At 32.9% G+C, this 21,558-nt stretch overlaps 12 protein-coding genes across 12 annotated transcripts, besides 9 other annotated features; 6 read left to right on the top strand and 6 right to left on the bottom strand.

Annotated features, from left to right (window-relative positions):
• Positions 1-119: 119 nt before the first annotated feature.
• On the bottom strand, positions 120-4,169 carry TA04125 (uncharacterized protein; the record flags this gene model as incomplete). Its single annotated transcript, XM_949955.1, has 1 exon — positions 120-4,169. The coding sequence occupies one exon, from the start codon at positions 4,167-4,169 to the stop codon at positions 120-122; it is 4,050 nt and encodes a 1,349-aa protein (XP_955048.1).
• A 517-nt stretch (positions 4,170-4,686) lies between these two features.
• On the top strand, positions 4,687-5,847 carry TA04120 (mitochondrial carrier, putative; the record flags this gene model as incomplete). The annotated part of the gene is made up of 4 exons (XM_949954.1): positions 4,687-5,227; positions 5,258-5,509; positions 5,548-5,649; positions 5,696-5,847. 4 exons carry the CDS (start codon positions 4,687-4,689, stop codon positions 5,845-5,847), a joined length of 1,047 nt encoding a protein of 348 aa, XP_955047.1.
• Positions 5,308-5,376: a sequence feature (3 probable transmembrane helices predicted for TA04120 by TMHMM2.0 at aa 198-220, 243-265 and 299-321).
• Positions 5,443-5,509: a sequence feature (3 probable transmembrane helices predicted for TA04120 by TMHMM2.0 at aa 198-220, 243-265 and 299-321).
• Positions 5,548-5,549: a sequence feature (3 probable transmembrane helices predicted for TA04120 by TMHMM2.0 at aa 198-220, 243-265 and 299-321).
• Position 5,649, top strand, in TA04120: a sequence feature (3 probable transmembrane helices predicted for TA04120 by TMHMM2.0 at aa 198-220, 243-265 and 299-321).
• Positions 5,696-5,763: a sequence feature (3 probable transmembrane helices predicted for TA04120 by TMHMM2.0 at aa 198-220, 243-265 and 299-321).
• Positions 5,848-6,159: 312 nt separating the features above from the next.
• On the top strand, positions 6,160-6,513 carry TA04115 (uncharacterized protein; the record flags this gene model as incomplete). The annotated part of the gene is made up of 2 exons (XM_949953.1): positions 6,160-6,273; positions 6,304-6,513. 2 exons carry the CDS (start codon positions 6,160-6,162, stop codon positions 6,511-6,513), a joined length of 324 nt encoding a protein of 107 aa, XP_955046.1.
• A 515-nt stretch (positions 6,514-7,028) lies between these two features.
• Positions 7,029-7,785, top strand: TA04110 (uncharacterized protein; the record flags this gene model as incomplete). The annotated part of the gene is made up of 4 exons (XM_949952.1): positions 7,029-7,180; positions 7,210-7,294; positions 7,324-7,410; positions 7,441-7,785. The coding sequence occupies 4 exons, from the start codon at positions 7,029-7,031 to the stop codon at positions 7,783-7,785; spliced, it is 669 nt and encodes a 222-aa protein (XP_955045.1).
• Positions 7,786-8,270: 485 nt separating this feature from the next.
• Positions 8,271-8,330: a sequence feature (Signal peptide predicted for TA04105 by SignalP 2.0 HMM (Signal peptide probability 0.960, signal anchor probability 0.000) with cleavage site probability 0.822 between residues 20 and 21).
• Positions 8,271-10,035, top strand: TA04105 (cysteine proteinase, putative; the record flags this gene model as incomplete). The annotated part of the gene is made up of 6 exons (XM_949951.1): positions 8,271-8,374; positions 8,405-8,526; positions 8,556-8,705; positions 8,770-8,874; positions 8,905-9,810; positions 9,839-10,035. 6 exons carry the CDS (start codon positions 8,271-8,273, stop codon positions 10,033-10,035), a joined length of 1,584 nt encoding a protein of 527 aa, XP_955044.1.
• Positions 10,036-10,175: 140 nt separating this feature from the next.
• On the bottom strand, positions 10,176-10,556 carry TA04100 (uncharacterized protein; the record flags this gene model as incomplete). Its single annotated transcript, XM_949950.1, has 1 exon — positions 10,176-10,556. One exon carries the CDS (start codon positions 10,554-10,556, stop codon positions 10,176-10,178), a length of 381 nt encoding a protein of 126 aa, XP_955043.1.
• Positions 10,290-10,295: a sequence feature (GPI-Anchor Signal predicted for TA04100 by DGPI v2.04 with cleavage site probability 0.1462 near 88).
• A 26-nt stretch (positions 10,557-10,582) lies between the features above and the next one.
• TA04095 (uncharacterized protein) lies at positions 10,583-12,359 on the bottom strand (the record flags this gene model as incomplete). The annotated part of the gene is made up of 8 exons (XM_949949.1): positions 10,583-10,816; positions 11,117-11,278; positions 11,324-11,473; positions 11,530-11,673; positions 11,705-11,855; positions 11,886-11,968; positions 12,000-12,078; positions 12,109-12,359. 8 exons carry the CDS (start codon positions 12,357-12,359, stop codon positions 10,583-10,585), a joined length of 1,254 nt encoding a protein of 417 aa, XP_955042.1.
• Positions 10,592-10,651: a sequence feature (2 probable transmembrane helices predicted for TA04095 by TMHMM2.0 at aa 362-384 and 396-415).
• Positions 10,685-10,753: a sequence feature (2 probable transmembrane helices predicted for TA04095 by TMHMM2.0 at aa 362-384 and 396-415).
• A 1,465-nt stretch (positions 12,360-13,824) lies between the features above and the next one.
• Positions 13,825-17,172, top strand: TA04085 (uncharacterized protein; the record flags this gene model as incomplete). Its single annotated transcript, XM_949948.1, has 1 exon — positions 13,825-17,172. The coding sequence occupies one exon, from the start codon at positions 13,825-13,827 to the stop codon at positions 17,170-17,172; it is 3,348 nt and encodes a 1,115-aa protein (XP_955041.1).
• Positions 17,173-17,301: 129 nt separating this feature from the next.
• TA04080 (AAA family ATPase, putative) lies at positions 17,302-18,764 on the bottom strand (the record flags this gene model as incomplete). The annotated part of the gene is made up of 8 exons (XM_949947.1): positions 17,302-17,403; positions 17,435-17,561; positions 17,601-17,732; positions 17,762-18,065; positions 18,095-18,205; positions 18,241-18,312; positions 18,350-18,418; positions 18,452-18,764. The coding sequence occupies 8 exons, from the start codon at positions 18,762-18,764 to the stop codon at positions 17,302-17,304; spliced, it is 1,230 nt and encodes a 409-aa protein (XP_955040.1).
• Positions 18,765-18,779: 15 nt separating this feature from the next.
• On the bottom strand, positions 18,780-19,221 carry TA04075 (uncharacterized protein; the record flags this gene model as incomplete). The annotated part of the gene is made up of 2 exons (XM_949946.1): positions 18,780-18,974; positions 19,018-19,221. The coding sequence occupies 2 exons, from the start codon at positions 19,219-19,221 to the stop codon at positions 18,780-18,782; spliced, it is 399 nt and encodes a 132-aa protein (XP_955039.1).
• A 133-nt stretch (positions 19,222-19,354) lies between these two features.
• Positions 19,355-19,993, top strand: TA04070 (cyclophilin, putative; the record flags this gene model as incomplete). The annotated part of the gene is made up of 4 exons (XM_949945.1): positions 19,355-19,432; positions 19,468-19,662; positions 19,709-19,830; positions 19,861-19,993. The coding sequence occupies 4 exons, from the start codon at positions 19,355-19,357 to the stop codon at positions 19,991-19,993; spliced, it is 528 nt and encodes a 175-aa protein (XP_955038.1).
• A 189-nt stretch (positions 19,994-20,182) lies between these two features.
• On the bottom strand, positions 20,183-21,416 carry TA04065 (uncharacterized protein; the record flags this gene model as incomplete). The annotated part of the gene is made up of 4 exons (XM_949944.1): positions 20,183-20,315; positions 20,347-20,430; positions 20,460-21,328; positions 21,363-21,416. 4 exons carry the CDS (start codon positions 21,414-21,416, stop codon positions 20,183-20,185), a joined length of 1,140 nt encoding a protein of 379 aa, XP_955037.1.
• Positions 21,417-21,558: the final 142 nt, after the last annotated feature.

Here is a 21,558-nt window from a genome sequence, read left to right as displayed (position 1 = left end):
TTACTTTCGTATTATAATTTGACATAATTTTCACATAAATTTTTGGATTAAAATTATGTTTAAACCTGTTCTAATTAATTAACACATAATTATAAATTAAAAATTAATTATTGTGAGAGTTACAAGAACTTGACGGTAATGTTGACCAGTGACTTTTTAATACTTTTGTAAACGTCGATGTTGATAGAACCGACACTTGTCAACGCTTTCTCGACCTTTTCAGCCGCGTTTATCTTCTCCATTCTGTCAACTGAACTCGTCGGATCCCTATCACAACTATCGTATTGTTGTGACTTATGGCTTAATCTTTCAGAAGAATTTGTGTTATTGACTGCAACGATCTTGTATATTTTTTCCAAAATCTCGATATTATTGTTGAACTTGATGTAAATCTCAATTATGTCGTCTGGGTTCTGTGAGTCGGTTTTCTTATCACTTGACGTCCCAGTCAAGATGAAATAGTAAATGATGAACAGTTTCCACATGTTGATGATCTTGTACTTGATATACTTGTTGATGTGTAAAATCACATCCAGTCCTCCTAATCCTACGTTTCCAACGACACTTCCTGAACTCGTTGAACTAATCGGTGGATTATTATTACAAATGTTCGAGGTGATAATTTGAGAGTATTTCTGTACTAGCAGTATCTTTGTTAAGGGAAATGTGCTCAATTGCGGAAGTAAACATAGCATTAACTTATCTTTAAAATCATTAATCATGTTAGTGCAATCATAGTTATTACTAACCCTTATTGTTCTGTTTAAATCATCCAATTTCGGCTTAATCCCTTTCAAGTTATTATTGTTCAAAAATATCTCAATCTTTATTAGTAGATTTTTGTACCTACTATAATACTTGTTAAAGTTTGTAAAAAGTCTTTTTAATTTGAGTATACTTTTGCTGTAGAATGAGTTTGTTTCAGAACATAACGTCGTAATGTGTTTCACCAGTTTATTTATCAAATCTTTATAGTCATCAAAATCTTTGGTCAGTTTTAGGATTTTACTCTTGAATGTATAGAATTCTGGTATGAAATCTAGTGATTTGAAAAGCAGGTGAACTCCAAGTTGGAACAGAATTCTTCTCTGCAACAGAATCAGGGTGTTTAGTGGCAGGTATTCCAGCGTTATCTTCTCCAAGGGCATTGATAATCCGAGTTTTACGTCAAAATACGCCACGCTGTTCTCGCTCATGTTATTGCTTAGACATAGTAAGCTATACACGCTGTACAAATTCTTGACGTCTAGCAACTCTAGAATATTTACTCCATTTTCACTATACACTTCACTTTCACATGACTCTAATTTGTTTTCACTAGGTTTAGGGGCCGGCTTTTTTTGAACTACCACATCTATTTCATTATCACTTGTTTCGGTATTACATATCTCCACTACACATTCCATCTCATTACTAATTGTCTTACTTTCATTCATTTTATTATTTTTCACTAATTTATTATTAGCGGTAACATTGCTACCGTTGTTTACTAATTTATTATTATTCAACAATTTGGTACCATTGTTTACCAATATGTTATTATTCAACAATTTATTATTACCAGTGTTGACTAATATATCATTATTCAATAACTTATCCTTAGCGTTAGTGTATGGGTTTAAATTTTTATCTAAATTCATTTGGGAGCCTTGAACCATGTTAATATCAGTTTTCGGATCAGAACTAATTTCCGAGTCGAGCAGAATATCAGTGTAATAATCTTCGGAGTTTGTAAATTTGAAAAAATGGGTAGGTAGAATTGACAGGTAACTAAAGATGAAACTGTTGTAGTACTGCTCGTACATTTGGTAAACCCTTAAGATGAACAACGTGAATGAGTTGTCGATATTAATGTACTGGTCATACAAGTCTTGCAAAATTTGAAAGTTTGGAATAAAGTCCTGTACGTAAACGTCAAACATCAGAACCTGCAAAATTTCCTCGATGATGCTCGAGACTGTTATCACTCCGCATTCGAAAATGCCCAAATTGCTGTAGATTCTCGTGTTGCAATATTTTTCCAAATACTCATTATTTGTTGATATCACCACTATGCAGTTTATTGGCAATAACTTCCTCCTCTTGATCATCTGAAATAAATACAATATGTCATTTATGTACTCGTTCAGCTTATCCACTACTATCACAAACTCATATCCGCAACATTCAACACTTCCATTAGTATTGTTGGTGTTAAATTTGTTGATGAATGAGTTGTAGAGGTGTATTAGTTTGTTTAAAATGTTATTATTATTAGTGGTGCTAACATTTAGGTTTTTATTAGCTAACAACAGTTGAGTGTACAGTTGGATATACATTTGCTTTATAATATCGTTTAGGTTATTGTTATTGTTAACTCTGATGAGTATATACTTTTGCTTTATCAGGTTATTGAGCTCTTCTAGTAGAATGTTTAGGAAAAGCTGTTGGTCTCTTCTGTCAGTGCCCAAATCAATCAAAACAAGCTTGAGGAATGGATCTATTAGTTCTTGTGACTCAATTATCTTCAGCAGATTCTCAATTCCCTTCAAAATGTACCTCCTCACTATTCCAATCACTCTGTTACAAAACTTCCTCCAAATTGTTTCAAAGGCACGAGATCTTAAAATACAGCCTTGGTACACTGAAGTCTCATATTGAGATAGTGCCGAAGCGTCTGGGAGTGATGACAACTGCTTGCACATTTCAAGTTCTTGTTTTGTAGGACACACTAAACAGCCTAAACCGAAACACAGCTGCTCGAAACTTTTATACTTTCTCCTCACATCCATATCCACTGGTTCGTACTTTATTCCATACTTATTGTGTAATATGTCATCTTTATTTCCTAATCTCAATACCTTTTCCTTTTCATGAGCGAAATTTGTTATTTTATCCTCCGATTTATTGATTTTAGTATCCAAACTAGTGGGTTTGGTTTCCGAATTACTAATTTTGTCATCCAATTTAGTGGTTTTAGTTTCTAAATTAACTATTGGAGGATTAACCGACTCTTCATTATTGTTCTGTGATAGACTTTTAGTATAATCCATTACACTAGTTTGACTGTTTTGTTGTAGTATTTTGTTAGATTGGCTCCTAGTTTGTCTTCGTTCAATTACATAGTCACTTGATGAACTTGAAGAATCTGTTTCATCTGATAAATAAGTTTGTGTTTTGGGGTCGTTTGATTCGGCTATCACTGTTTTATCACTGTTCACATCAGATCCATTTTTTAAACTTAGTATATCGCAAATCGTTCCGAAATCCTTAGCCACATTTTCCTTTGTTAATGATGTTTTTTTGAATGAAAAATAATTTGAAATTGCGGAATCATCACACTTCGGGTCAACTTCAAAGTAAATATCATCATCCAGGTTTTTACTTTCAGTTTGTGAATGTGTAGTTCCGTTTTGCGAGATTATGCTCTCAAATTGAGAGAATTCCGTGTCGTTTTGTGAAAATTGTGTATCATTTTGAGAAAATACAACATCGTGTTGCGAAAATTGAGTATCGTTTTGTGAAATTACAACATCATGTTGTGAAAATTGAGTATCATTTTGTGAAATACCAAAACCTTTATATGAATTTTCACTATCTTTATGTGAAGTTAGAGTATATTTAAGTGAATTTATAGTCTCGTATGAATTTGTCATAGTTTTTTGAGACGTTGGTGTGAATTTGCTAGAAAGTGGTGTATCTTTAAGTTTGAAAAAATCATTAATTCGTGTAATTTTGAGTGAATGTTTGGTTTCTTTTGGAGTAAAAGATTCGTTTTTAGGAGTAGCTTGACTATCCCGATTAGGTGTAAAAAGTGGATTATCAATATCCTCAGTATTTGTGTCAAATTCAGGAATAATAGATGGGGATTTATTTAAACTAGTCAGAAGGCTAATGTACTGATCAGATTGTGAACTATTTGAGGATTTGTCAACTGAGACCCTTGAGGGGGTACACATGTCCAAAAAATCATCTTGTAATTGAGAGTAACCTTTTGGAGAAGCTTCAGTATCTAAATTTGTATCATTTAAATTGAAAAGATCTCCGAAAGATGAATTTTGAGACTTGGTGATTGACACATCAGGGTCCAACATTTCACCCGACTGTGTAGAATCTGGACCCTCGACTAAAGGTCGTTTTAAGCGTCGACCACCTTCTCTTGACTTAGAAGATTTCCGTTCCGAATCCATTAAAACTGTTAAAATTAGTTTAAAAGGTTGAAAAGAAGATTAAAAAATCAGAAGTCTGAATGGTTAATGTGTCATGTAAATTATCAATTTAAAAAAAATACTAAAAAGTAAATGAGATCAGACACTATAATACACTAATCCGGTTTCATTTTGGGATTTGTTAATGAAGAAAAATTATTTTATGAACACAACAATCAAAGATTCCACCTTACAACTTTGACCAAGCTTATTCATAACCGTGTTGTTTATTATTTTGTTATTTTTTATTTATTATAAAATATTTATATTAGTTTTTATTAATTAGTAGTTTTTGAATAAATTGATTTTTTGGTAAATTATTCTTATTTAAATAAATGGAATTTGTAAATAATTGATATATTTGAACATTGATATAATTGATCAATGATATATTTGATGAGTGATACATTTGATCGATGGTTGATTTTATAATAAATTCTAGTGATTTAAATTAGCTCATTATGTAGAATATGTGTGGAATTTATAAAATAAACTTATAATGGCAGATGATCCCGAGTGGTTAAGAAAGAAGAAGCAGACTTTTGTATTTTGCGGCCTTCTTTCTGGCGTGATAACCAAGACAATATGCGCTCCCTTCGATAGAATCCGGCTGTTATACCAAGTTCAACCCATGTTTGGTCAGTATCGCAATGAAGGTTTAACAGGTGAAAAGAAGTACCGGGGAGTAATTAGAACAGCACAACGAATTTTCAAGGAAGAAGGGCTAAAGGGCCTTTGGAGAGGAAATCTGGCAAATACAATAAGAGGTGGAATCTGCTATGCCACTAAATTTGGAATAAATGACTCAACTCGAGAGTATTTAAAGTCAAACTCAATCTTACAGACATGGATGAGAAGTAGAGCATTTTCGTCATCAAACCAGAAAAGAGTAGAATCGCAGAATCAGGTTATACTTTCACTGATGGCTGGTGGAACAGCAGGCCTAGTTCAAAAGAGTTTTACATATCCACTGGACCTTTTAAGTGTCAGAATGGCACTAGGAATTAATACAAAACATCTCTCAACGTGTACTTATACTGGTATAAATATAATATGATCTATGCTTTTAGGGATTTTTGATTGTTTTTCTCAGATATTTAAGACTGAAGGTTTAATGGGATTTTACAAGGGTTTTATCCCTACCATGGTAACAGGGGTCCCTTATGTAGCTCTACAGTTGTCGTTTTTTGATTTTTATCGCAAGAGACTCCATGATTTCCTGTCTAAAAAAGGCGAAAAACTTTCAATGAAACAGATCGCCTTTATGTCATCAATTGCTGGCTCAGCTGCCGGAGCATCAGCTCTATTCATTGTCTTTCCAGGTACACCAACAAACCTTAAACCGTTAATAATGGATTAGGAGATACAGTTAGGAAAAGGATGATGAATAATGCAATTTCTAGTGAAAATAGATTATATAGAGATTCCATATATTGTATGAAATTCATATTCAGAAATGAAGGTACTTTATTACACATTTGATATATATTTTTAAACAGTTATCTAAGGTATACATGTGTTAATAAGGCTAAATTTTGATGGTATAGGGATTTTGGCGTTTTATCATGGATTATTTCCTTCCATGTTGAAATCATTACCGTCTGGAGCGATTCAGTTTTTAATGTACGAGGTCCTCAAACACATTGCCCAGAATTTTTAATATCATTATTGAGTTTATGATTTATAGAATTTATAGAATTTATACAATTTCTACACTTGAGCTCCTGCACCTTACGAACTCTACACTATTTTTTATTTTAGTTTTGTAGAAAATTATAAAATTGTCTAATATTTTCGCAAATTATAATTTGTGAAATTTTGCTGATTTTTATTCCATATACATCATTTCAGCTGAATAAAATCTTGTGTTTGTATTGGACAATTTTAAATAGTTTAACAATATAAAGTTGTTTGATTTTATTAATTTGTAAACTTTTTAGTAATTTTATGTTGAGTGGATAATCGGCTAAAAATGGCATTGGATGATGTTAGAACAGTAGGAGAACAAAAGGACGGATCTGGAGAGGGGGAAGGAAAGGAAGATAAGGAGAAGGGATTTACGGACTCTTTGCTGGAGACTTTTTCGGTATCTTTATCACAACTAAATTTGTTTTAGACTCTGGGAAACTCGGTTCGCGGTTTATGCGTAGAGACCGGAAACACCCTAAGAGGCTGTGCCTATCCCATAAAGGAAAAGGTTGTTAAGGTGTACGACGACGTTGTGAGCAGTTTCAAAACCAAAGGTACAAGAAACAAACATAGTTACACTAACGTTTCGAGGTTCGGGAATGAATCCTCAACCACTCCTAAATCGACCGATTCCTAACCTTCCCAAATAATCTTAATTTTATCTCAAAATAATTTATTTTTTAGATTAAACTGATTTGAGCCTAATTGATCATAATAATCCTATTTTAAGTTCAAAGATTTGGAAGTTTCTCTATTAATGGCAAATTTTGCCCTTTCACGTAAACTATGGAATCTCACCGTTCTCTTGTAAACTATGTTTAACTTAATTTTAATTTTTAACCTAATTTAAGTAATTTTTTAATTTTTAAGGTTTTTAGTATTTTAAAACATGTTTATAAGTGTGTGTCAATGGATGTTAACGTCTAAGTCCAGGAAGAAATTATAAGAAAGATGATTATATAAGGTTAAAATATGCATAAAGATCACAAGTGGGTCAGATTTAGAGAAAATTACGTATAAAAACGAATGTTACATTGGAAGGAATAAGTATAAATAAATAGAACTAATATTTACTTAATTCATTATTTTCGAGTAAATTTCAATTAGAATATTGTAAAAAAATAAAAATTTGATAGAAATTCAGAGACCAAAATGTCACTAAACGCATACGGTGGTACCTTTGTGGGATTAAAAGCAATTAGGGAAGGGTTAAAGATTGAAAATATTCAGCCAAATAAGAAATTCCAGTTTCCGGAGCTGGATGAGAAGGCCGAAAAGGTAATCGTCACCCTAATATCAGTGGAGTAGGTTTCAAAATCATTTAAATGTATAGAAAATTAATGTTACCGAAGGTAAAAGCACCCTCAAAATTAGAGTTGGTTGTAACAGTAATTTTCGATAAGGACTCCATAGAAGAGGTAAAAGTTAAGTTAAAAATGTGTTTTAGTCGTTAAAGCATTCAAGGCAAAATTCCAAAATAATAGAACCAGAATTCGTTCATAATTCGTATTATGGGAGTTTCAACTCATATGAAGTAATATTTAACAAATTTACAGTTGTTTAGATGGTTTTGCCATGCGATAAGAGAAAGGTTTTAACACTGTATCTGTCATGTATAACAACAACAGTACTGGAAGATAGAAGTAAGAGAGTGGAGTTTAGAGGATATGCATACACTCAAATGATTGACCTTTCAAAATGTGTGGATCATAAACAAAATAAAGAGGAGATGAAACTGACGGAAGAGAATGGAACGAAGGGAGTTATGATCACCTTCCGAGTTGTAACTACAAAGGCAAACATCGGTCCTGAGGTTCAAGAGGATAAAATTTGCAAGTTGGTCAATTTATGTTACTTTTTTTTAGCTTTTTGGACAAGTTCAAACCAGAGGAAAAGTGAATCATTTTAAACTCGACCCTTAATATCCTTCTTAAAATTTACACATTTATCCAATATTCCAAGTTTTAATATAATTTTTTGAAAAAATCTGAGTTAATGAAGTTTGAGGAAAAATACAACGTTAGTAAAGTCAATGTGCATCAAAGTGCTTGCGTAGTGTCTATGGCTGAAACTGGAAAAAAATCAGCTGTAATTAAATTTTTATAAGTATCGTATTTTTTAATTTTAAAAATAAATTTAAATTTTGAACCAAGGATTTAAATTCTATTACTGCACATTCGGATCACTACCTGTGACTCAACGAGTGTATTGATAAACTTTATCGCCATAACCAACAGTTTAACTGTTCAAAAATAAATAAACTTCGTGTAAAATATTAAAAATAAATCGGGAAAGTAGAATTTTTGAGTTATATCGGGAAATTCTAGTATTTCAAGAAGATTCTACAAATGCACAGTAACTTTTGGCCTTTAATTTAACTTTTTGAGGAGAACAATGAAAATCCTATTAGTAAATGCAGTTTTATTATTTTATATATGCAAAAACGTAGTTGCAGATTTACCTATTCACGCCACCATTGGTGATATGATCGGAAAATGGTATTTTAAAAAATAAAAATTATTTTTCAGGAAATTTGACCTGAGCAAAGAAGTAAAAGGAGAAAATGTGTATTGCGGTTCTGCCCTTCCAAACACTTTGGAGGGTGACCTCAAACTTGGGGATTATAAGAAGCTAATGACCAACAATTATGGTAAGTTTTAGCCTTATTATAGCCATTAGAGCTTGGAAACACTCTTGAATTGGAGCTTACTCTGGATCCTATCCAGTATATAAACGTTTCTAAGGCTAAAAATAGAGAGAAGTGGATTTCTTTGGCTGTTAAATCATATGGTAATACAGTTGGCCATTGGACAGCTATTTATGATCAAGGTACCTTTTCAGACTGTTTTCCGCATATTATAACTATTTTTTACTAGGTAACATAAATTTTCAGGATTTCGGATAACTTTAAACAATGGTTACGACCTATTGCTTTATTTTTATTTTGAAAAAATTGAGGAAAATAAATATGCCACAGATCCAACCAGGACTCTAATTGGTAATTTTTTAGCTTAGAAACGGTGTTTAGGCTGGGCTAGCAAAAGAGATGGAAATAACTTTACACATTACTGTTGTTATGGTGAGAAGAAGAACTCTGGTGAAAATAACGTTTATAACACTGTGGACACAACTGAGACGGGTTACGAGCGTTTTGCCAGGGACCTAATTAGAGTCGTGAACGGTAAAAAAAACTTTCATCCTGTCACGAACAAGGGTTGGAGTGAATATAATGTCAGCTACTTTTGTAAGTGTTCCAAAGAGAGTAGGGATAATGGGAATTCTAATCTTCCTAAAAACTTTAGTTGGGACAGATTTGACAATATTCAAATCGTCGACCAGAAGGGTTGCGGAGGCTGTTACACTATAGCTTCGCTATTTGTCCTTCATTCGAGATTTTTAATTCGCATTCGCGAGATGTTAAAAACCCCCGAGTACAAATCAGATGCTAGGCTTTTGCATTTAGAAAAGGTTTTAACTGAGAAAAACTTTAACATTAACATGTCCCTTAGCTGTATCCCCTATAATCAGGGCTGTAAAGGTGGATTCCCAGTGAATGTTGGCAAATTTGCACAGGAGTTTGGCCTAGTGTTGGACGATGAGAAGCCTGAGGAAATCGTCGACAATTTGTCGTGCGCACCTAAAGGCGATAATTTAAGGCTGTATGCAAGTAATGTGGAGTACATTGGTGGCTGTTACGAGTGCACTCGTTGTTCTGGTGAAACTTTGATCATGAGTGAGATTATGGAAAACGGCCCTGTGGTTGCAGGCATTGATGGAGAACACATTAGGAAGTACAAGGATTCGGTCATTAACCCTTCTAAAGAGGACCTCAGAAAACATCGGGGACTGTGCGAATTCAATGAAAAATTTTTGAGTGGATTGGAGTTTACAACTCACGCCGTAGTTTTGGTCGGTTGGGGTGAAACTGACGAAGGTTTGTTTTTTAAATTATGAATTTTTAGGCTTTAAATTTTGGGTTGCTAGAAACAGTTGGGGCAAGAATTGGGGGGACGGTGGCTTTTTCAAAATTGTTCGAGGTATAAACGCGTTTGGAATCGAATCTGAAGCTGTTGTTTTAGATCCTGATGTTGAAAAGGTTCTCAAAAACACCACTGAACAACCCATCAACTCACATGAACTCACACAAACCCTCTTATAATAATTGAACTCTATATTATATATTGTTAATTTTATTTATGAAAGTACAATTAGTACAATAATATGAATATTATTTAGAATAGTATATTAGAGTATTAGATGCCCATGGGTTCGATGAAGTCCTGAAGATATTGAAAGGAATTAAACAAACCCTAAGACTAGTAAGGTAGCCTTTTTTATAAGTTGCTGGGTCATACACAAAGGGGGGTAAGAGTATCCTTTTGCGTAGCATAAGACCCCAAATGGCCACCAGCCAGTTGATTGTGAGTGCGATAACTGTAGTGTTTTGAGAATATCGGACTTACCAAATAGATAACGGAGCTTATTAGAATTACACTCCGGTAGTATTAAAAGGTCAAATATGATTGCAAAAAGCTGACAGAAGTTAAATAGATGCAACAACTTTACGACCTTGGGACACAGTTTAAGGAAAAGCGCAGAATACGTTACTAAAAAGGTTTTCTTTTTACTTTTGGCGTCATAACTTGTAAAAACGCTGTAGCTAACACAACAAGCCAGCATTGATATGCCCTAAAGGACTAGTTTGTTTAATAATGTAATACCTGAATGAGCCAGAGAAAGGCTAGAAGATTTGTATTAATATGCGCCAAGCAAATGATTTTGTTGTTTTGGCGCGGCGCGTAGTAGTCCCAACCATTGTAAACTACGGCCGAACCAGCTGTAAACAGTAACCCGGTACCAAGATAATAGTAGGTTTGGCTAAATGTGTAATGTAGAAATAAAAAAGATACCTTGATCCTAGGAGCATTCCCTTTCAAACCCTGAACATGAGTATTTTTAATAATTATTTTACAGTTTTATTATAAAATTAAAATAAAATTAAAGTTTTCTCTACCTCGGTATGGTGTGTATGGGTTTTAGAATCCTAACACTATTTAGACTACTTCTGACTAATTAATCTAACAAATAAATTTAAATTTTTGTTCTTATATATTAGATTAATTTTTTATTTTTTTAAAGAAGCTGTTTTTCCTTCAAGCTCTGTTTTAGCATTGACAGATTCCTATCTGAATGGACTCCACAACCCTCAATCTATCCTAATTATTACTTATTTATTTTACTTGGTGAAGAACTCTGGCAATATCTTTGATCATGACCCCTATTAACTTCCCCTCCATTAACTTCTTTTCCACCAAATCCGCTATTATCTCAGTAACCTCAGAAACAAGTCCATTTTCCCTTGTTAAAAACTTCCTTAATAGAGTTCTTACTGTGAAAACAACCTATTATTCATGTTTAATCGTTCAATTATATTATTATTGGCCTACATCGATGTTTAGGTTATCGATTTCCTGTAGTCTATTTGCAAACCCTGAAGCTTGTCCTGTTCTTAAAAGGTGTGTTATGAGCCCTAAAATCTTCACTCTTCTCATTAAAAGTATTTCCATAGGAAACTGAACAACCAACTTGCTTCCCTCCTGTATTTTAATGCATTAATTATCCCAGATTTCATAATTATTTAACCATTTCTAACTTTGGCTTTGTAAATGTTCTTGTTAAATTTAACCCATTTTATTGTTTTGTCTATTAACTCGACTCCCAGAATTCCTCCAATTTGGACCCGGTTAATTTTCCGAATGTACGACGCACTTACTATTCCGTCAACAATTGACCTCGCCTGTTTTACTTTTGTGACCTTAGTAAAATACCAAGAAAATACAAAATAGGTCCTGAGCTTCTTCGCTTTCAGCACAACTTCTGGGCACACTTCCCAGTAGTCTCATGAACGTCATTTCCATGACACTTTTGGGAATAATGTGCATTAATTTTTCCATGATTCTGCTGACTCTCATCACATAACTGAAATATTTAATTAAGCTTTTCACTTACATGATTGACCTGAATATTGACCTCTGAATGTAGAGTTGGAGAAATTCGTGAGTTAAATATCTCTGTTTAATTTCCTCGAAAAACTAAATCAACACTTGATTACACATCTTTTACTTGTAGTATATATTCGAAATCTTTGTTTTTGTATAGCACGTCGATTACTTCTTGACAAATTTCTCTGTAAATTAAGAGCCTAAAATAAATTAGAACCTATCGATTAAACTCTTTCAGATATTCCTTAATCTCTTCATCATAACTGATTGAGTAAACGGCAAGTTCATTGACTTGTTCGGGGTCAATGTTCAGGAGCTCTGAGAAATACTCTTCATCTTTTGGGGCTGAATTTGTCACTTCCATCAATTCTGATGCCATTTGAGCTTCATTTTCTCTTTTAAACGCATTGAACTGCATCAGAGTTAGTTGAACCACGTTGTAGTTCCTTGTGACATATTCATAAAATACTTGTGGAAGCATTTTCAAATATGTTTCGTAGAGTACTCCGCTACTTATAAGAAACTTGATCAGGTGTAAGGTCTTAAGTGACGCGTTTGGGTTATCCTATTTCAACATTTATTTTTCCTTTACTTTACAAGTTCTATCGAGTCAATATTTTGTGTAATCTTGTCCAATGCAATTACGATATCGCATTGTTTGATTATCATTGAAGAGAGCAGATTCGGCAACAGATCCACTAAGACATTTATGGAGCTTTGGTATTACTTAGTTGTTTTGATGACTTCATATCTTTGTTGAAAGTCATCTTGATCATCAATTCTATGAACCTAGCATGATGGCATGAAAGGTCATTCTTCAGTACTTTGATTAGTGGCAGAATTCCAGTTTCATAGAAATCTATTTAAGGTGTCAATGTTGGTTTTACAAAAAACATGCTACTCACCATTTATTGCTTTTTCTATAATATCATCTCGATCTAGATAATAGGAAGAGTCTGTCTTTAGTTTTTTATCATTTTTCTACAATTTGTATTCAAATTATCACTCACTTGACTGATGGGCTTTGATATGGCATCACTATAGCTTTGGATGTTATTTTCCTAATAATTTTTATATTTATTTTAATTATTTTGTTATATATAATGAAAAGATTCAGCCATTTCACTTTGATTACCTCAGAATCTGTAGTTTCGTTTATTAGAACTTCTTGGGATAGGTTTGCAACTCTTGATTTGGGAATCTGAGTGGTGCTGATTTTACAACATTTCGTTGCCTCAAATTCTTGGAAATTCGACATGAATTTTGGGACTTGTTTTACAAACAAAACTGTTTGTAAAGGGGTCGACAGGAAGATTTAGCTAGCCATTTTAAAAAACCATGTTAAAACTTGGATTTTTGTATTATTAAATGATCCAATTGATGTTTCACAATTTCAGAAAGACTCTCAAAAAAGTTTATAAGTTCTAGTTAAAATAAAATCAAGATAAAGAATTTCTAGCTTCATCTGGGACGAAACGAGTATATATGACGTTTTATAAAAGGTTATATATATTCCCGATAATAAATTGTAAATAAATAATTATAATAAGAGTCATTTTAAGGAATGTGTAAGCTATAAATGGAAGTTTAGAATTAATGAAAGTATTATTTGTTAGAAAATGAAGAAAAATTTTAATTTAGTTGATTCCATTGTATTAATTATTTTTATTATTCTGTTGTGTGTTATAATAATAAATTTTAAACTTAGTTTAAGGTTAATTCGTCTTTAAAGTTAACATCTTGGGTTTGGAAGAAATAATAAATGTTGTGTTTAAGGTAGTATTCTTTATTTATTTTATATCGAATGTGTAATATATTTAATGTAGAGAATTGGTTGGTATAAATATTCTTTTAGTTGATTCTTTGGACTATTCGGTGTATTTGGAATCTTGGTGGTAGAATCCGAGAAGATGTTTCAAACACGCTATGAATTATAAGGTTATTAAATGATTTTTACACTAGAGGAACCAGATTCTTTTATTCTCCCGAATATTAGAGATAAAAATGGTCAAGATTTAGCCAATAAAATAGTAAGCGTAAAAATAAGCCAATGCCAGTCATATATATTCATTTTGAGCCAAAAATGCCTGTTCGTGTACAGTAAAGACAATGATTTCGTGTGTTTGGGAAGGTTCATGTTGTCAGAGTTAGGCAACTATGAGTATTTCAGGGATATAATCATATTACCAACACCGAACCTTATCGCACTTCTAGTTGATAATTTAAAGCATCTGTTAATAGTAAACTGTAATAGAGTAAGTGAATCCACAACAAAAGGTGAAGAAGAGGTGGGAAATAGAATTAAAAATCCACCCAACTTGAAGTTTATCTACGATATAGTAGTACCAAACGATTTCAGCTTTTTCTACACAATTAAGAACCAGTTCTATTTTTGGCTCCATAAACAGTCTGGGTTCTATAGAACTATATATAAAAAAGGATTTTTGAACCACTTAGTTGATAATGTAGGACCAGATAATCACCATCAAGTTATAAATCTGTACTTAGTGACGACGAACGTTCTAAACATTAATATTATCGGAAACGTTAACTTTCTGTACAGCCTGTGCTATATACATTTGAAACTAAATGTAGTTGATAATAATTTGGTCTATAAAGGGACGAGAAATAAAATCTTTGGCCATACGCTGGATGGAATAATCACCAAGTGCGTCGATAATATTAATAATATATCGGGAGAAAATGATTTCGAAGGGCCTGAAGATAGAATATCTAAAGCCAGTGTATCTGTAGATAATGAACCTGGGTCAATTTTTAATAAAGATTCGTCAGATAACCTTTCACTAGAAATCGACGAAGTAAGGAATATATACCACACAAACGATAACCATTTGTATATTTTAACGACGAGTAACCTGTTACTGTGCCTCATAGTAAACGAAAAGGAAGAGGAAAATTTGGTTGAAAAGGATATGGAAGTTGAACAAGTTGGAGATAAAGGAGTAGTAATGGGAAAGATAATGTGTCAAAACGTAAAAGAAATGTGTATAAATGAAAAACATATGATATTTTGCATTGTATTCAAAGATAATGAAATTAATACAGTGTACAAAGATAAGGTGATATCAAACCTTAAATTTGATACAGAGATTAAGTCAATAAAATGGTTAGACTATTATTTGTTCATATTAACAAGCAAATCAATACATATCTGTACCTATTACTTACACTTTTTGTACCAAATTAATATAAATGAACGAGTTAGTGAGGTTTTGTTGGAAGAAAATTTCAAGACAGCCTCGGTACTTGAGCTGTCCAAGAACAGTTTAGTGGAGAACCAATTTGATAAAATGAAACGGCTAGAGCTGGGTGAAGTGGATGGAAGCCCAAGTTTACATAGCGCAGATGAGTCGTTTAGAGATGGTGAAGATAAGGATACTGAGGCGGTTAACGATATTGTGGTTATCGATAATAAGATAATGTTGTTCAGAGATAAAGAGTTGTTGGTTTACGATATTGTTAATTTGAGAAATAATGAAAAATACAATGTTTTCTACACCAACCACACGGTCTATGTGGCTGCAAACTACAGAATGTCGTCGATATACAAGAAAAGCACAAGGTCAATAACGACCAAGAAGAGTAAAAATTTCATATACAACATAAAGCTAAACAACATCAACCAAATAAACGATATTAAAATCAACAATATCTGCAGTTACATGCTGATACAGTATAATGGAAATAAAGTTCTTTTGTACAGTAAAAACAGAACGACCATGGTCAAGAATGACGATTCCAGAGTAGTTAATCTTAACTTCTTCACAAATTACATCTACTATATCGTGCTTGAAACTGGAGAAGAGTACAATATCTCTTTCTATAACATTAATAGCAAGTTGATTGAAATTAAAACCAAGAGCGCTCCAGTTAAAATGTTACACGACGACCCTTACCTGTTCATAGTGCTCTTGAGCAATAACGTCATACAGACGTATGACCTGTACTATATAAATTATAAGCTGGTAAATACAATCGATACCAATAAGCTGAAACCAACAATTCTAGATTTCAGTGAAGTTCCAGACAAAATCGAGGCCTTGGATGAGGTTGAGCACGCATACATAGATAAAAACTGGATAGATTTCCATAAATTAACGCCATATGAACCGGAAAAGGATTTTGATGATGTATATATCATAATGAACATATATAGAGAAGTTTATATAATAAACAACAAGTATATAAAATACCTGCTGAGTAATGTTAACCAGATAGTACACATCAAGGATTACCAATACCTGCTCACAATTACAAATGACCCAAACACCATGACCGTAACTGAAGAGGAAAGTGAGCCTTATAGCGGAAATATCACGCCTTTCTCAAATCACACAGAGTCGAAACTACCAGAAAATTCAGATAAAAGTGTTAATGCAGGAACTGCATATATAGTTGATAAGAGTGGAAAGCTAATTGAAGTCGTTTTGAACGAACCGAATAACTACATACTGTCAATAAGCGACAATAACCTGATAAACTTGATGAAAGTTAACAACGGAATAAGCCTATACAACGACGTCTTGCTTTATAACATCAGCAATGTTGTTAACTATGAAAAGTTACTCCTGATGCATCTGCTGAATAATAAACACCGAAGTGAAATTTTATCCACAAATCTACTGTCTACAGCCACCGTGCCACCTGATGATGAGTTTTCAGAAGGAGTTTACGCTCACTTTAAGAAACTCTATTATAAGCTTTTTAGTGTTTTGTACCGTAAAATGGACAATATAGAGGATATTAAAGGACTGGATAAGGTAGTGAAGAGATTCAGTGAAGAGTGCAGTTTGGGACTACTCGGAGACAAGGAGTCGGTGGTCGACGAGATATTTAATAACTTGCTGGAACTGAAAGAATATAACTTTTGCAGCCTGCTTCTACTGACACTGCAGTTAAAAACAGACCCAGTTCATACGAGGAAAAAATATTGCAAAGTTTTGATACAAAAACTCGTCCACGAGATAACTCATGTCATCCTGAACGGCCTCAACAATAATAGGTTCAACTTCAACCTGCTAAATAACATTATCGCCTTTTATAACCGAATTTACGAAGATTCTACTCGTGAAAGTGTTTCAAATAATTTCGATGGAGATGAAAAAGATGAATGCAGTGTCAGTGAGAGTGAACTCGAGTCACTATCAATTGAGTGCCTAGATAACGATATTCTGGTTAACGATCTGATTATGCTGAGCGAGTCTAACTTGGATTTCAACGCGAATGTGCTATTATACAATATAATTAAGTTAAACCACACCCAAATAATTTAATTTACAAATTTACATTACAGGTTATTATATATAATAGTTTGTTTGCAGTGAAGTGAATAGAAATAAATATATATATATAAAACAAGAAATCTGATAAAATAGTGAATTTAAATTTAAAATGAATTCAAGTTAAAGCTGAGTGCCGTGATGCTGTGTCCACTGCTCATAAAGTTTAATGTCGTCCACAACGACAGAGGGCCTAAAGTCCTTCAAAACTTCCATCGCATCCTCCTATAAAATTGGTAAAAATAACTCAAGTTACAATGTTAATGGATGGTATGATTAAGTCGTTCTCGCTGATGTTCAGAAGGCTTTCGTTGTTATTGTACTTCTTCAGTGCGTAAAGAACTATTTCCTTAACCAAAATATTGATGTCATAACAATTAAAGCTAAAAACAGTTAACAACAATCAAATAAAAACAAATTACTTGTTAGTGTTTTCAGCCATGTAAAGAAAGTCAGAGTCAGTCAAGGTGTGCTTTACGTTTGTAAATAGTTTCTTTATGAGGTCAAATCTGTTATTTTGGTTTGGCAGGGGAATGTAAATTCTTTTTTCAAATCTAGAACAAGTTGTGTATTTGGAGAATACCTCCGAATTATAGCGTTATCCAGTAACCAGGGTAAATTGGTGGATCCCAGTAATAGAACATTGCCTTCATTATTTAGACCTAATTTCACATTACTTGCAGTCATCTTACGATTTATCTGAATCATAAATTCAGTTTTTATCCGATTTGTTGCTTCATGTTGGTTGACATTGCGAGTGTTGCAAATGGAGTCGATTTCGTCGATAAACAGCACGCAAGGGCTTTTTAATATGCAAAAGTTAAACAAGTTCCTAATGTATCTCTCGCTTTCTCCGTAGTACTTGCTAAGAATGTTACTACTCGAAACTAAAGAAGACTGAAATTTAAGTTGTTACTTGACAGAAAGTGATATTTGAACTCATTTGACAGGGCGTTGGCAAGGTAAGTTTTACCAGTTCCAGGAGGCCCATACAGTAAAATACAGTTATAATTTATAATATTCTTATCTAAAGAAACATTAGTGAGGGGTTAAAAGGATTACTGGAGAATAATTTTGGGAACTTCATAGGTAGTAGAATGGACTCTTTAAGTATGATTTTTACACCATCATGGCCTAAACAAAGAGAAAATAAGGAATATTTATTAGTTACCAACGATGTCGTCCCATTGTATTTCGTTGGAATTTTTATTAATTAGAGACTCAAATTCATTAAAATACTCTGATAATAAGTATTATAGTGTTACGAAATTACCATTATCATGGGTAGTTGTGGAATCAGATTTATGTTTAGCAGGAACTTGATTCGAGCTGGTGGTATTTAGGTATGATTTGATGTTCTCGGCTCTTTCAAGGTACTGTTTCATTTTATTGAAATACTTGTCTCTCAAGTTCGTATCTGTTTCACCTAAAAAAAATAATAAATCAAGAAAATTACATTTGCAAATCATTGACCACTGTTGCAAAGCTCTAATGTACATATCTAGTGATCTCTTGTATTCCTTTCTATTATCCAGATCAATTGCTTCTTTCGTTAATTCTATTGCCTTTTCTACTTCCTTTTTCATTTCTATTTGGCTGCTTTAGTTTATTTCTCTTGTATTGTTTCTGTTTCGAGTTCTAAAAATTATTAAATTGAAAGAAATTCTCACCTGCTCGTTCCATATGAATTTAATTTCAGTTTTGTTTAAATTCTTCTTTAGTATATTTATAAATACACCTCCGGGTGTGCGTTTTATGCCATCTTTGCGATACTGGTCACCGTATTGCAATAACTCCTGCAAATCAAGTTTATTTCTTGATTTAATTGAGTTAACTTACTAAGGTTAGGTTGAAAATATTCTGGCAGAATTTGTAGCCTTTACAGTGGACAATCCGTTCAATTAATTCGATATTCTTCTCATCCAGCGTAGCACATATTCTACAAACGAGCTCAAACTCGTCAATCTTGAGCAAATTTATCAGTTTGCACCTCTTTATTATTTTAATCTTGTAAGCTTCTATATCTATTTCCTCATTTAACATTTATTACATTGACTAAAATGTAAATTAATTCACCACATATGGCCTGGAAAAGTGTTTTATTTTAATTTATTTTTTACATTATTTTTATAGATTTATTGTTAATTACCTAATTTTGTTTATTTTAAGTAATTTAATGTCAGTAACAATTCATACTAATTTTGGAGATTTGAAGATTGAGTTGTATTGTAAAGATACCCCTAAAACTTGCAAGGTATTTTTATAAACTTCTTAACAAGTTTTTTTTAGAATTTTTTGGCTCTGTGTGCCTCAGACTACTATAATAACACAAAATTCCACAGGTTGGCTCTCATTTTAATTACATTTTGGTTTAGAAATATTAAGGGATTCCTCATACAGGGCGGTGATCCAACTGGAACCGGGAAAGGAGGCGAAAGTATCTATAACGAACCATTTGAAAATGAGCTGGTTCCTCATTTGAAGGTATTATATACACAATCTTGACTTTACATTAACACTGATTTGATAGCATGACAAGAGAGGCGTGGTTAGTATGTCAAACAATGGCAAGGTTAACGGAAATACTTCCCAATTCTTCATAACTTATTCAAAGCAAATGCACTTGAACAATCAGTACACAGTTTTTGGAAGGTTTTGTACCAACTTTTAACTTTATTTTAGGCTGATTAGTGGTTTGGATACACTGGAGAAGCTGGAGAATCTACCAGTCGGGAAAAAGAACAGACCTATTGATGACATCATCATAACTTCAACTACCATACATTCCAATCCAATCGCAGATTTAGAGTCTTGAACTTAATATAGTTTAAATAACAAGTACTAATACTTAGTATAAAAAATTAATTATTATAATTGCCAATAGTAATACAACTATTGCTGAGATGATAAAGTGTGTATTTTTCATACTATTCATGTAGAGATAGTAGTCAATGCCACTCGTTAAGAGCTTTTTGTTACTAAAAATCCAATTTTATCTAAATAGTTACCTGACAAATTCTAGGTCTGTAATGGGCATTTTGTGCTTGTTGAACCTTCTTATCAATTTAAACTTGTTTATAGAGTATACAGAGACTGTTCCGTCCCCAAAACCTAAGGCCACTTTATCGTCCTCAAAACTATAAATGATTAACAAAAAAATTGATTTACTTCATTGTCAATGAGGATGACTTTGACTTTGAAATGTTGGTGGATTTTGTCAAATTTAACTTTTTGTTCGAAATGTTAAAATTCCTGCATATTTTGGTTAAAAATAAACTTACCATAAACACAAGGTACTGCCATCGTTACTGTTCTGCACTGTCAAAATACTATAAACCTTCTCATTGGTCACCTTTGGCAAAATTTGGGCAAATTTGAACCTGACTGAGTCCAGTTTGTGTTTCAACAACAGTTTTGGGTTTGGAAATATCTTGTAAAACACCATGTAATCGTCACACACTGACACTAGCAACTCGTTAAATATGGTACAATCGTTTATACTTTTTACATGTTCGCGGTATTCTAATATTAATTTACACATTCTATTGCTCCCGATTTTAATGAAATCCAGTGAGTCTTCCTTCAAAAAGTTTAATTTATCGTTTTCCTGAACTTTACAATCGACCGAATTAACTCCGATAGAGAATTTTAAACCCTCGGTAGAATTTTTAGGGGGTTTTTCCTTCGATAAAGAATCAGAATTGCCGATATTATTTGAATCAACTTCACTTATGTCTATATAATGGTTCTTTTTATTGTTAAAGACGTTCACTGAGGACAAAGAGGGTGAGGATGAAGGGGACGGGGAAGTGTCGTCAATGTTTGACAATGAATTACTAAGTTCGCTACTGCTTTTGGTTTCAATTATATTGTTTGTTTTAAATGTTTCGTTTTCCACGACAGACAAATTTCCATCTGACAATGTGGTATCAGATGGAGCATTATCATCCGATAGTGAAGCGTTTTCTTCCAGCTTGAACTTTCTTAAATTTACGTTCTTAAACTTATTATTAGTTCCTTGGATCTTGTATTGGTTTTGAAATTTGTTTACGTTCTTTATTAAGTTTTCCGTTAATCTCCAAACCCTTACGCATGACTCGTTTCCTCCTGTCACAAAGTAATTACTATCATACCCGAATTTACATATATTCTGAACGGTCATTATTTTATGCTTTTATAAATACCTGTTTTGGGTCGTTTCTAATATAGTCGGTTTTGAATTTTCCGAATATTCTCATTCTGAAAATGGTTATTTATTAGTTTGGGTACCCGTAATTCGGTTTATATGAGAATATTATTGTAGAATCATCTATGGAGCCGATCCAGATTTTGTGCTAAGGATAATTTGGGCATAAATTCTTTACCTTATGGTGATAATCT

This window comes from Theileria annulata, chromosome 3 (genome assembly GCF_000003225.4).
Source record: "Theileria annulata chromosome 3, complete sequence, *** SEQUENCING IN PROGRESS ***".
Taxonomy (NCBI): domain Eukaryota; phylum Apicomplexa; class Aconoidasida; order Piroplasmida; family Theileriidae; genus Theileria; species Theileria annulata.
This window is presented reverse-complemented; position numbering and strand designations above follow the sequence as displayed.